This window comes from Macrotis lagotis, chromosome X, assembly GCF_037893015.1.
Source record: "Macrotis lagotis isolate mMagLag1 chromosome X, bilby.v1.9.chrom.fasta, whole genome shotgun sequence".
Taxonomy (NCBI): Eukaryota; Metazoa; Chordata; class Mammalia; order Peramelemorphia; family Peramelidae; genus Macrotis; species Macrotis lagotis.
Genome location: NC_133666.1, coordinates 270,088,000 through 270,101,259, shown reverse-complemented (window position 1 = coordinate 270,101,259; position 13,260 = coordinate 270,088,000). Strand labels below are relative to the sequence as shown.

The 13,260-nt window shown below is 34.1% G+C and overlaps 1 protein-coding gene across 9 annotated transcripts in view; it reads right to left on the bottom strand.

Annotated features, from left to right (window-relative positions):
• The window catches only part of ARL15 (ARF like GTPase 15), a 521,133-nt gene that overhangs the window by 315,960 nt on the left and 191,913 nt on the right, over nucleotides 1–13,260 (bottom strand). For 7 of the 9 annotated variants that reach the window (XM_074202516.1, XM_074202517.1, XM_074202515.1 and 4 more), the window contains exon 4: nucleotides 9,993–10,052. The exons of the other annotated variants lie outside the window; for them this stretch is intronic. In XM_074202516.1, coding sequence (XP_074058617.1) covers nucleotides 9,993–10,052 — 60 coding nt within the window. The remainder of the gene's footprint in view (nucleotides 1–9,992; nucleotides 10,053–13,260) is intronic. 9 annotated transcript variants of the gene reach the window in all.

The following is a 13,260-nucleotide window of genomic DNA, read 5'->3' as shown; positions in this document are numbered from 1 at the left end:
CTTTTATGGTCCTCAAAAAAAAAAAAAAAGCTTTCACGTGACTACTACATGGCCCAGATATTTGAAATGGTTACCCTGTGATTTCCTCTGGTATCTTTCTGCTAGTGACCTGCCACACTGAACTCAAAGATAAAATTTTTCTATCCTGTGAGGATATGATTACACACAAAGTATAAGAGCCAATCCAGAAAAGAACAGGATTTCGACCTAAGGTTCCCAAAGGAAACAAGACAATTAATAATGCTTTAAAAAAATTATCAGATTGTATGGCTAACTGACTTGCTGGCAAATCACTTATTCTCTGAACCCATTAACTCTTTGTAGAAATGGAGACCAGGGGCGGCTAGGTGGCCTAGTGGATAAAGCACCGGCCTTGGAGTCAGGAGTACCTGGGTTCAAATCCGGTCTCAAACACTTAATAATTACCTAGCTGTGTGGCCTTGGGCAAGCCACTTAACCCCATTTGCCTTGCAAAAACCTAAAAAAAAAAAAAAAAAAAGAAATGGAGACCAGTATTATCCAACTTTTCAGCAGTCATGATGAAAATAAGAGGAAAATATTTTACAAATATTAATATTAAGCAACAAAATTGCCAACAAGAAGATAACACTTCATGTCCAATAAACTACATGAGCAAAGGCATAAAAGGTTACCACTCCAATTTGACCCTAGACTAGACAGGATGGAAGCAAAAAGGTATACTCTAATTCTACAAATTGTTATCTTCATATCTTCAAGGTGTTTACTTTTCCTCCTTCTTTAAGGTCTCTTGTCTCAAGGTATAATAAGCAAATGGTGACTTTGAGATCGTTCATCCTATTAACTCCCAAACAAAAAGTCCAAATTTTTCCCAAAGGGGTTTTCCTATGAGGGCAGTAAGGAAATAATTAGGATTTTCTTAGGATTTTCTGAAGGCCAGTAAAATAGGCTAGAATATTTTAAAGAGAAATCACAATTTCAAATGAAAATAAAAAATGGTATAATTAGTAGACTTGATGGAAGATAGAGGTTTAATAAAACACATGAAATATATAAAATAAAAAAATCAGAAGATTAAAAAAATCACATACACAAAAATGTTATGATAGTCTAACTTAGTCTATAATAGTCTAACTAACACTTAGGCTAAAAAGGAAAGAGTCAGAGGGATCAAACTGAGAAAACAGAACTTTATCTTTCAATGAATGTCTAAATTTTCTAAAACAAATGGTGCATTTGAAGAGAAAATCATATTTATTCATTTCATCAAATATTATTGAACAACCATAAACTGTAGAATATTGTGACCTATACAAAGATGAATCTCCTCAAGTGTATAACCAGTTGGGACTGGAAATTAGTGAGAGAAATTGCTGAAGTGAAGATAGTGAAGTACATTAGGTGAATGAGAATGAAGTCTGAATAATTTAAGTAGGGAAAAAAAGCAATTTAGTGTTAGAAAAAAGGTAGAGATATAGGTAGAGAGACAGTTGTTAGAATGGTCCAATGAATGGTGAGCAAAGTCCTGCAAAGTGAGTCAAAACAATCTGGAGAAGGCAAAGTCATATAAAAGGAAGGTGGTCACAGTAAGGCCGGAAAGACAGGAGATAGCAAAAAACTGGAGTCACGTGGACCACTATACAGAGAATAGACTGGAGTTCCTAGAGTGGCAATAAGAATACAGATGGATGCCAGTACAGCATAGCATATACCAAGTCAGAGTGATTAGTTATGAAAAGTAAAAGAATGAAGATGGGAGGTTTGATCACAATAAATTAGACAAAGGTTCAGTTGCTAGTGCTACAATAATTCAAAATTTGACCACAAGTGTTGTTCTATTAATGAGTGGCTCTGCCCTGTCAAGGAGATAGAGTGGGTACAGAGATTCATTAGTTCCAAAGTGAAAATTGGCCTTATCAAAAGAAAGGCACTGAAAGGAAACAAAGTTTATAATGATAACCAATATGTAATACATCAGATAAAATGAAGGCATAAAAACTTTATGTGAAGATGTCAATATAAGACTAGAGTTCTAAAATCATGTTGGAATTTGGGGTTCAGACAACATAAATAAGAATTCTCTAGCAGAGCACAAGCTCTGGTAGATTTTAGCCAATTGGCAGTCTACTCTCTGAGTAAAATACAAGAGATGCAGAAATATCAACAATAGGCTGGTTCTTCAGTGATGAATTAAGATGGCATAAAAAATATCCGCCCTTCACAGTTTTTAGATTAGCTACAAACAAATTATCTGCTGAAAATCTAAATGAGAGATTCTTATTCTGAAATTCTATTAACCAATCAAAAAACTGAACTATAGTGAAAGACAGCTCACAAGAATATCATCATTCTATATGATGGTGAAAAAAGACTATCATCAAAATAATTGCAGCTATATGATAAAAGCTGTTACAAAGCAATAGGCAGTGAAATTTTATAGAGAACTTCCAAATTAAAAGAAAAGATTTTAATACTCAATGATGACAGAACAAAGATGGACCTAGAGGAGTGGAAAAAATGAGTCAAAATACAGATCCTACAGAAGTCTCGAACTGTACAGAAAATCAATACTAAATTAGAACTATACAAATGGGATTATATGGTGTGCAAAACAAGTAACTCTAGGTGATATAATGTCTTTTAACACTTTTCATTTTTTCCTGAATCATTAAGATCACAGAAATGGCCTCAGCCTGCAAATACTTGATCTCCATGCCAAAAAGAAGGAAATGACAGCTCAAGCCAGACTAGCTTAAATATCAATTACAGAACCACACAGGAGGAGAATGAAGGAAGATTAATGAAAGGGCAAACAAATTAACAAAAAGCTTGGTAAGAAGAGACCCAATTCAGTCAAATCATCCAAAAGCTGGAAGGAATAAAATCAATAAAGATTTCTTTGCCTCAATAATAAAGAAGGTACAATATTAGGTTGTTAACATCATGGTACCTAATGTGCTGTGCTGCAAAGTAGACCCAGCACTAAAGAAATTCAGATTAGAAAAGAGAGGTGAACTATGAACACTAAGAGATCAAATTTTGAGATAACTGAAAAAAGGAACCAAAGGTTTGGATGAAATTATGGATTTTACTCCCCTCTCTTGAGAATAGTTGACCAGGAAAATAGCAAAAATGATTGAGCTATATGCCTGTTCTCTAGTTGTACAAATTTTTTAAGAGAAAAATCTACACAAATAAAAAGAATATTCTTGGTGAAAGTCTGACAAGTACATAGGAAAGCTTTTGCAATGGTAATAGAAATCAGACAATATTATTATCATCCACAGAGTGATTAGGTCTTAATATTGATAAGGGCATGAAGGTGGGGACATATGCTTCTCAAATGTATGTGATCATATAGTATGACCATCCTACAAGGCTTCTTCCTTGGCCTGTCCTCTTAATTCTCTACCCTGGCTATTTCATCCACATCTTTGACTTCAATCATCTAATCTATGTGGATGACTTCCAAATCAATACTTCTATCTTCACCCTCTCCCCTTAATTCTGGTCCCATATTTTCCACTACCTGTTCAACATCTCAGGCACAGAATTAATGTCCTACCATTATAACAAATTTTCATATCCCAACTGAAGTAATCCTAATCCCCCCCCCCAAAAAAACTAGCTCTTCCTCCTACATGTCTAGATTGTTAAACAAGTCTTCCAAAATCAAAACCAGGAAGTCATTCTTGATTCTTTCCTTTCCTCCCCACCCCCCCATCAGTTGTCAAGTCCCATCAGTTCTATTTCTAAAAAGTCTCTAAATGGTTCTTTTATTTTCCTAGAGCAACCACTCTAGTTCATATTTGCATAATTCCTTTTCTTTTCTCTTCATCCTTCACACAACTTTGAAAGTAATTTATCTAATATCCAGATTGACTAACAATTTTTTCTTAGATCAAAAAAGCTTCAGTGATTTTGTAATACCCACTAAACAAAATAGAGACTTCTTAGCTTGGCATGGAAGACCCACTATAATTTGTCCTCAACTTATCTTTCCAGTTTTATTTCCATGTCATTTTCCTTCAGTCATCCATTCATGTCATTTTGCTTTAGCAAAAGCTTCTTTTTGACTGGTATTCGCCTTCTGTGCCCAATGCTTGGAAAGGGCATCCCTAACATTTCTACCTGGTGAAATCTTCAAGTGATCATTCTGTGAGCAACACTGTCCAGTGCATCTAAATTTCCATAGACTTAACTGCACATAAGTTCATTTAGAATCAAGACTGTGTCATTGCTTTCAGTGTTGGAGGCCTAGTGTATTAGCATATAGTAGTTGATTAATACATACTAAATAATTTACTACTTTACATTTATGTAACACTTTATAACAGAAATGCTTTAATTCACATTATGAATTTATATAATTCACATATAAACTTCCTGAGGGCCTTTTGGCCTTTTGTATGTCCCTGCTTCTTTAGATGCCCTCACATGAAAGCTTTGACTAAGCCCACTACCCCTCAGCCTTCTCTTCCTACTACCTGGAGGGCTAGAGAATGGAGTACCAAACTCTCCCTGATGCCAACATTTAAAAAGGACAGAAACTGGATTCTCAGCTCATTCCACTTTGCATCTGCTACTCTGTCTGGCTTTGACTCCATTGTGACTGTGACCCATTGTACTGTAAGCTATTTGAGAGCAGAGACAGTCTTTTTATTAATTGCATACCTAGTCTGTATTAAATAAATGATTGTATCATCTAATTCTCATAAATACATACTATGATAAGTAAAAAAGTTATTCTTTTCAACAAATAAAGAAACTGACAGAAAAGGATTAAGAAAATTTAATAGTAGTATTGGTTATTCAAACCCAAATCATGGTCTCCTAATTCCCAATAAATATTGAAGGCATAGTGAAAATCAACATTCTACTTTGGCAACACCCAGAAGTAACAAATACTTTTGAATCCCTTAGGGAAGAGGAAATCAAACCATAAGGATTTAAGTATCCCTTCTCTAGGGGGTATTATGGTAGAGAAGTCACAGAATTAAATTAATAACCATAGACTTTGAAAGGGAAAATATATCAGAATCACTGAGTATCTGCATGATTAACACTTTCGTATATCCATGATGTTATGATTATAACCAAAAAGGTAAGAGAATGTTTCTATTTATGAATAAATATGTGTGCATATATATATATACATATGATTATATTTATAGGCATTACTATACTTATATGAGTATGTGACACATACTCACACATACACAATATGTGTGGAGAGAGATCAAGAGACAGACAGAAGCACAGATGAAGATAGAGAACTGTAGAGTTACAGACAGCCTTGCATAGGGCCACACAGACAGCATCTGAGACTCGTAACTCTTGGCCCAGCACTCTTTCCATTGTACCATTTCACTCTCTCCCTGGCAGAGAGAGATCTATAATTTCACTAATGGAGGAAACTCTCAGAGAGGAAATATTCTCCACTGAAGCAAATTGGTACCTACTTTTGCAATTAACTTATGCCTGAGTCACAGAGTTTAAGAGATTTCTCCAGGTCACAAAGTCAATATATCAGAGTGAAAACTTGAATCAAGGCTCCTCCTGATTTCAAGACCAATTTTCTAGCTGCAATGCCATGACTACTTTATTACTACATATGGAGATATCATTCTTCAAGGGTTTGGCCTAATCCTAAAAATGATAAAGACGACAGGGTTGAAAAGCTCTAGGATATTTATCCAAGAGAAAACAAAAATTAAGGTCAGGGCTATATTAGTCAGTAACTTACTTCTGGGCCCCTGTATTCATTTATTTGGCTCCATTGTCTGTTTGGCTGGGTGTTCCCTTAGCAAGTGTAAAAAATGCTTGAATAACACCACCCTGGGATCATGTTCAACCAATTCAGATAGTTGGAGCCTTTTAACTAATGTCCAAGTGACTTGGATGAATCCCAAAATCATTTCCCCTAGTATAGACCTGGTTTGAAGAGAAAAATACATAGCCCAGGGAGCCAGGAATTAACTGTTTGTCCCCTTTCCAAGATGACATGGTTCTCATTCTAGATAAGGAAACAAGTTTATAAAAAGCAGTTTGTGTAATATGGTATATGGTATATATGTTTGCTGGAATCACATTCTAATTTTTAAATATTGCTCTAGAGAAGTTTGATACCTTTTCCTTTCAGCCTCATCCCCTTATAAAAAAAAGGGGGGGTGGTAATAGTTATTCAAATTATGAATTTGCAGAAGAGGGAAATTAAGAATAGCAAGAGGTCAAGAGACACATCTAATGTCACAAAGTAGAAGAATACCTCAATTCAAGATTGTTCATTGACTAACCCTCTATTTCCCATTATAATGCAAGGAATGCATGAAGTACCCACTGGTATGTAACTGGATGGTAATGCAGTTTACAGCATGGTTGTAAGGTATTTGGGGGAATAAGTCTGTTTCCTGAGCTTTCTTTGCACCCTTCTGCATGTCAACATCCTTGCCAAATGCATGGTTTCCTGCATCTTATATCATTGTTCTCCAAATACCCTGTCTGAGATCTTATGTGGGCAAGCTGATTACCTTTTTTCCTTGCAAATGCCACCTGTCCCACAAAAGCAATCTGACTAACGTTCTCATCTGACTTTTCTGACCCTATGATTTTTTTTTTAGGTTTTTGCAAGGCAAACGGGGTTAAGTGGCTTGCCCAAGGCCACACAGCTAGGTAATTATTAAGTTTCTGAGACCAGATTTGAACCCAGGTACTCCTGACTCCAGGGCCAGTGCTTTATCCACTATGCTACCTAGCCACCCCTTGACCCTATGATTTTTATAAAATACACTTCAAAGATTTACAAGTTCATATTATCTTCAATTGTCCTTGCCTTAGGGAACATATTTGTGAAATCAGCTACTATGGTGGTCACACAGAGCTGTACCAAGATTTTTTCCCCCTTGAAGGACTGTACAAATGTCCTAGCAGACTGACTACAGTAAATGAAAATCTATGGGTATTATACTCTATCCAAAGAGGGGGTCTGAACATGAACTAGACTGAGACACTAAAGGGCTGAGGTACAAAAGAGCTAAATTAGTGAAATCTAGACTAGAAAGCAGAGATCCCTGGTATGCCTGCAAAGATTAGCCCTGTATAATTTCTAGAGAAATTAAGAAATGCAAACAACCTAGACAGATTAACAGCACCAGGAGGTAACTAGCATGGTACAAACAAGCACCACCTTTCACTACAAGGAGTCATATTCCTTGAGCCAAACAAAGAAACAGTACACAGTCAACATCTGTTTCATATAACAGTTTGGCTGCCGAAAGAAGAAATCTTTAAAAATGGCTTAGCTGACAATCCTCAAAAATAATTCAATCACTAGTGCAAGGCTATCTTCCATGTGCTCAGGGCAAATGGACATGACTTGCAATTTTTATTCTCTTAACAACAAAAGGAAAGAGTTTCACCTTCTTTAAATAAAGATAAAATAAAGTACAAAAAAAAATTTTAATGAAGCCCTTTCCTTTTGATTGATGGCAGTAGCAATGAATGGTGAGACTTTAAAGACAAGCATCTCTCTCTAAGTCTCTGTCTCTGTCTGTCTGTCTGTCTGTCTGTCTGTCTGTCTCTCTCTCTCTCTCTCTCTCTCTCTCTCTCTCTCTCTCTCTCTTTCCTCCCTCCATCTCTCTCTCTTCCTCTCTCCTTCTCTATTGATTTCTCCAATGTCAACAGCCCAGGCAACACTTCCACAGAATAAATTGAAGAGGAAAAACCAACTTACATTCTAATTTCAAGTTAAAGAGGAGGGAAAATGTAATGTCCGTATTCATGTTAGTCAGATTATAAATTATGAAACAAAATAAGTATCTCCCTAATTGAACTGCTCACATCTTAATTCATGATTGCAAATAAGTTTCCAAACAAGAAAAAGGAAATTTATTTGGGAACAGATTAAATAAGTACATCAGTGCATCTCTGAATGTTAACTGCTCAGCACCAGAACAATGCCATGGTGTATCCCATTGCTTTACTTGCTTCTATAATATGGTTAAAATGTTAAAACTAAATAGAGGAAGAAAGTAATTAAAAGGCAAGTGTGATATAGGTTTTTTTCCAAGAAAAACCTGAAAACAGATGGAGAGGTGATAAGATGGAAAGAAACAGAAACATTATTCACATGTATCAAGTACTAGAAATATTCTCATTAGTTGTTTAAAACAAAATAACTCAATAAGGCTCCTGTCCAGTGGATTTGCCATCTAGAGTTATCTCTACACATATTAAGGACAAAGATGGAGTAGACTTGGCTGTATTTGGGGTTCTTTGAGGAAAGCTTTATAGAAAGGAGTCTAATGTGGAAAAATTAAAAGAAGAAAAATTCTTTGAAACATGGTGACAGAAACTGTATTAGGAAGATGTCAACAGATGGAAACAAGAGTGGCAAGATGAAACAAATGAATGAAAGTCACAGAAATTCAGCCTAGAACCAATAAGAACTTCTTAACAAAATAAAACAGACTCCAGAAAGAGCTACCATTAAACATGAAATCTCAGCAAATAGCACATAATTGTACTGCACTAGGATAGGTTTTTGCGAGCAATATTAGGAAGTAAAGGGTTGTGACAAAAGTTATTCTACACCAAATGTAAAAAATATATTAGCCAGAAAAAAAATTAAATTGGAAAATAGATGAAGAATTTCAAAGGCTGTTATATAGGAAAATAAATAGAAGTTTTTGCTTCAGCAACAGAATACATAAAAATAGGGAAAAGATTGTGATATATAACATACATGTATACACACTGAAGGCATTTTAATGTCATCATCATTTCTAGTGACCTGTTGGAATACAAAGTACCCAACCAGATGAAATCTTGAAAGAATTTTTTTCTAAAAGCACAGAAGGAAAATAGAGTTGACATTTGTAGCCTATTTCAAAATCTGCTACTTTATAAAAGCAGAAAATATCCAAGAAAACAAACTGATTAAAGCCACCAAAAACCTCATTTTAAAATAATTGCTATAGCCAGTACAAGTATTTAAAGAAACATATCCAGTAAAGTTACTTTCTTCAAACTTTCCATCCATATGAAAATAGATTCCACATTTAAAACCATGTAGATACATAATTATATCATAAAAGGGCCTCATGAACTCCATTAAAATAAGATATCCTATATGACACCTCAAAATTTTTCTTTGCTATAAGGAAATTAAGATCTCCAGAACAGATTATATCAGTACTTGACAGGTTACATGTATAGATGAGACCCTGATTTGTGTTTTTAAAAGCTTTTTAAAAAGTTCTAAGAGAAATTATTAGAAGACATTAGTAAGTGGTTTCTGCACAGCCTGTACAGGAAATGTACTAATCCATTAAAGACAACACTGGCAAAGATGTATGATTATAAGTTGTTTGATGGTGCAATGAACAGAGCACTGAACCTGAAATCAAGATCTGAGTTCAAATCCAGCCTAAGTCATTTACTAGCTGAGAGGAGCTGAGAAAGTCACTTAAATTTTATTTACCTCAGTATCAATAGCCTCACCTGTAAAGTGAGGATGATAATAGTATTACCCACTGCTCTTGTGAGGATAAGATGAGATAATAAATGTAAAGCACTTTGGAAACTTAAAGCAATTATAGAAATTCTGGCAATGATGATTTTAGGTGGTGATGATTAGTACAAATGTCACCTAAGAGGATTTAATCCAATAAAAACTATCAGAAACAAGAATAACTCCCTAAAATGATTCTTTGTAAAGCACAAATTCCCTTTCTAAAGGTTTTAATAATAATTAATTTAATTAAAACAGAACACTTATCAGCACAGTGGGGTCTATTCCCAATGAGTTTTCCTGGTAGATAACTAAACATTAGTTATAATATTTAGCAGTTTTCTTGAATAAGTTTCAGAACTTTAATAAAGAATAAATAAAAGAAATAAAGATCTGTTGAAATGGCAAGTTATTATCAATCTAATTCCATGTAATAAATTTTTATAGCTAAATCAGAATATAATTTCTAATGAAATATATAAATGATTTTATAAGTTTTTACCTCCAAGTTCTTTTACATTCAAGATGGCATTCTGGAATGGAACTGCTTTTATGCTAAAACCTAAAATTAGAAAAAAATAGAAAATATTAGTAGCTTCAATCATAAAAATACATTCTATGTTAGATATTGTGATGAGGAAAAAGTATATGTTCACTATTCATAAAATCACTATAAATGTAACATTTCAATGAAAATTCACATAATCAAAAACTTACTTATAACTTATTCTTTCAAACAAAAATATATATTATAGCACAAACATTAGACAATATTTTAAAATATCTGTGCTTTGCCCAAATTTGTTATTTAAATACATAGTAGCTCTTTGCCAATTCTAATAATCAAAGTCTGATCAAAGTCTGAAGTCAAACCTCAACTATTTTCTAAAAGTCTCCTTTTAACCTACAAACATATATGTATATACATACATAAATATATACATATTTTGCCTAGGATCAGAGAACTACTGATTTAGAGACAATTAGGTACCCTAGAGGTCAACAACAGACAAGTCAAACTATCAAATTAATGAAAGACCAAGATATTCAAGAGAAATGAAACTATCCCCTTAATACTAATTTTTTCCTCAAGATTGAAGTAGAATGCATCATCAGACCTGTGAGTCATATATGTGTGTATGATAATGTGTGTGTGTGTGTGTATATGTATATAATACATTCACACATATTCTCAAGATTTTCTCATAGGTATTAAGTACAAACTCAAAGTATTTTGGGAGGGATAGGTGGATTGGGAGCATAAGGAAAGGTTTCATAAAGGATATAGTCCCTGAGCAGTATGATAAGAGAAAGAAGGGCTTATAGGAGCGTGATGTAAGGAAAGAGTACATTCCAGGTTATAATATGCATAGGAAAGCATTAAATACAATAGCATGGACAAGTCTGTTACATTCACATAAAAAAAAACTTCTTTAGTTTGCGATTTGTGGGTACAATCCTTTATCACATTTAATTGAAGATTGATAGTTTTTCTCTAGTTACCTTGTACTTATTTGTTTTGCAAAATTCAACCAAATTTCAACATCTCAACAACAGCAACTGTTTCCTCAACTTTTATGCTCTGGCACATGAAGACCTTTTTTGGAGGGAGAGGGTTATCAGGAGATATAATAATGTACAAACTGAAAATGACAAAGTAATTGTGTTTAGGGAATGAAAACACAGGTAAAGTAGCTTTGATTATACTTTCTGAAACATATATCATTGCTGTATTGAAAGTTGACATTGCAACAATTCATATATACCATTATGACTGAAGTTTTAGAGAGAATAAGAGAAAATAATCTGTGCCTACAGATGTTTGTTGTAGGCTAAGACGTAGGAAGTCATGAACAAGTATCATTCACAGTATTTCTGCTGGCACAGAAATCAACCTAAACTACCTACCTACCATACTAGCATGTTAGATGGATCAACAAAATCATGATTGAGATAAAATGAAAATAAAGAGTGCCATGGAAATGCACTCTACTTATCAATAAGTTTAGTATGAGGAAATCATAACTCTTCTTTAAAATTAAAACTAGTCTTAACTCTAAACATAGAAAGAACCACAGAACACGTAAAATATGTGGATTTGATCCCAATTAATGCCAATCAACTCTAAATGTTCTTCTTTTCTTTTCTTTTCTTTTCTTTTTCTTTTCCTTTTTTTTTTTGCAAGGCAAATGGGGTTAAGTAGCTTGCCCAAGGACACACAGCTAGGTAATTATTAAGTGTCTGAGACCGGATTTGAACCCAGGTACTCCTGACTCCAGGGCTGGTTCTTTATCCACTGTGCCACCTAGCCACCCCTAATGTTCTTTTTTTTTAAGATGATGAAAACACCCAGGGCCCTTCAGTGAAGAACATCATTTCCTTCTACATTTTGTTAAGAGAGTGCCTCTTTTTACTTAAAGCCAAAGCTATTATTTGTAAATTCATGATAAATGTTGCATTATCATCAGAGTTCATAATCCTTAAAACCTTCTGCATATAAGTTAAAAGCTATAATGTAGAATCATGGAAGTTAGGAAGATAAAAGGAAGAAGGGAGGAAGAGAGGGAGGGAGGGAGAAGGAAAGAGGAAAGGGAGAGTAGTGGGAAAGAAGAGTAGGAGCGAAATAAATATTCATTATACATCTACTATGTGCTGGCAATAGGCTGAACACTTTTTCAAATGTTAGATTATTTGATTCTCACAACAACCATGGAAGAAGGTAAAAGAGTTTTTATTTTACTATACCCAATTAACAGATGAGGAAACCAAGAGAAACAGAAGTGCCTTGTCCAATATCACAGAAATAGTGTCTGGAGTTGGGTTCTTTCCAACTCCCTAACAAACACTTTATCCACTGTCCTACCCATTTGTCTCTGATAATAACTCTTAAGGTTCCTAATTCAATAGTTTACAAGATATATAAACTTTTCCATACAATATTTGTAAAAGTTTACCCCCTCAAACAGAAAATCTGCAGCAAGATTTGTAATGCTAATTTGTGTTCCTCTTTAGTAATTTATATAACCTACATTTATCTACTGGCATTTTTGAAAATTGTCTGTATATGGTAAATAGATAATATTCATATGTTCCTAGCCACTATTTTACCATTTATTCTTTCCAAATGCAACAATCAACAAACAAGATGAAAGCTAGACATCTTCTCCAAATACTTTGCTTCATAAAGAAGGGCAACTATTTATAACTCATTAATTTGATTAAGAGTTAAAAATTTAAAGTCTGTAACTTTGTAAACTTCTTGAGGCTTGGCCAAAAGGAAAATAAGTTACTATTAAAAAGGAAAAAAGTACAAACCCAATGGCAGATTATGCTTTTTTGTATGAGGATAAATATAGTTAAATATGGAAAGGTTCTTCACCCAAATTTGCCCACCTAAAGCCAGGGCAACTCAATAAGCTGATAAAAATGAAAAATAAGCCCTTCTCCAAAATGCTGACACAATGGCAAAAAAAGGGAGCTAAAAATGGTAAGAATTATATAGTTCTTAGATCACCTATATAGATCATATAAGTCTTAAGCAGTGATCTTATTTAAGCAAACATATTACTACAGAAACCAAACAATATCCTTAAGACAAATGAAACTAGAAAAGTTACAATTAAAAAAAAATGACAATTAAAAGAATGAATCACATTATCTCCTAGGAACAGAAAGAAAAGAGTTAGTAGAGTTATATTCAATGGTAACTAGAAACAACAATTCATAGTATTCCTGATCCTACTTAACTGCAGTTCTGGCTTCTCTTAGGA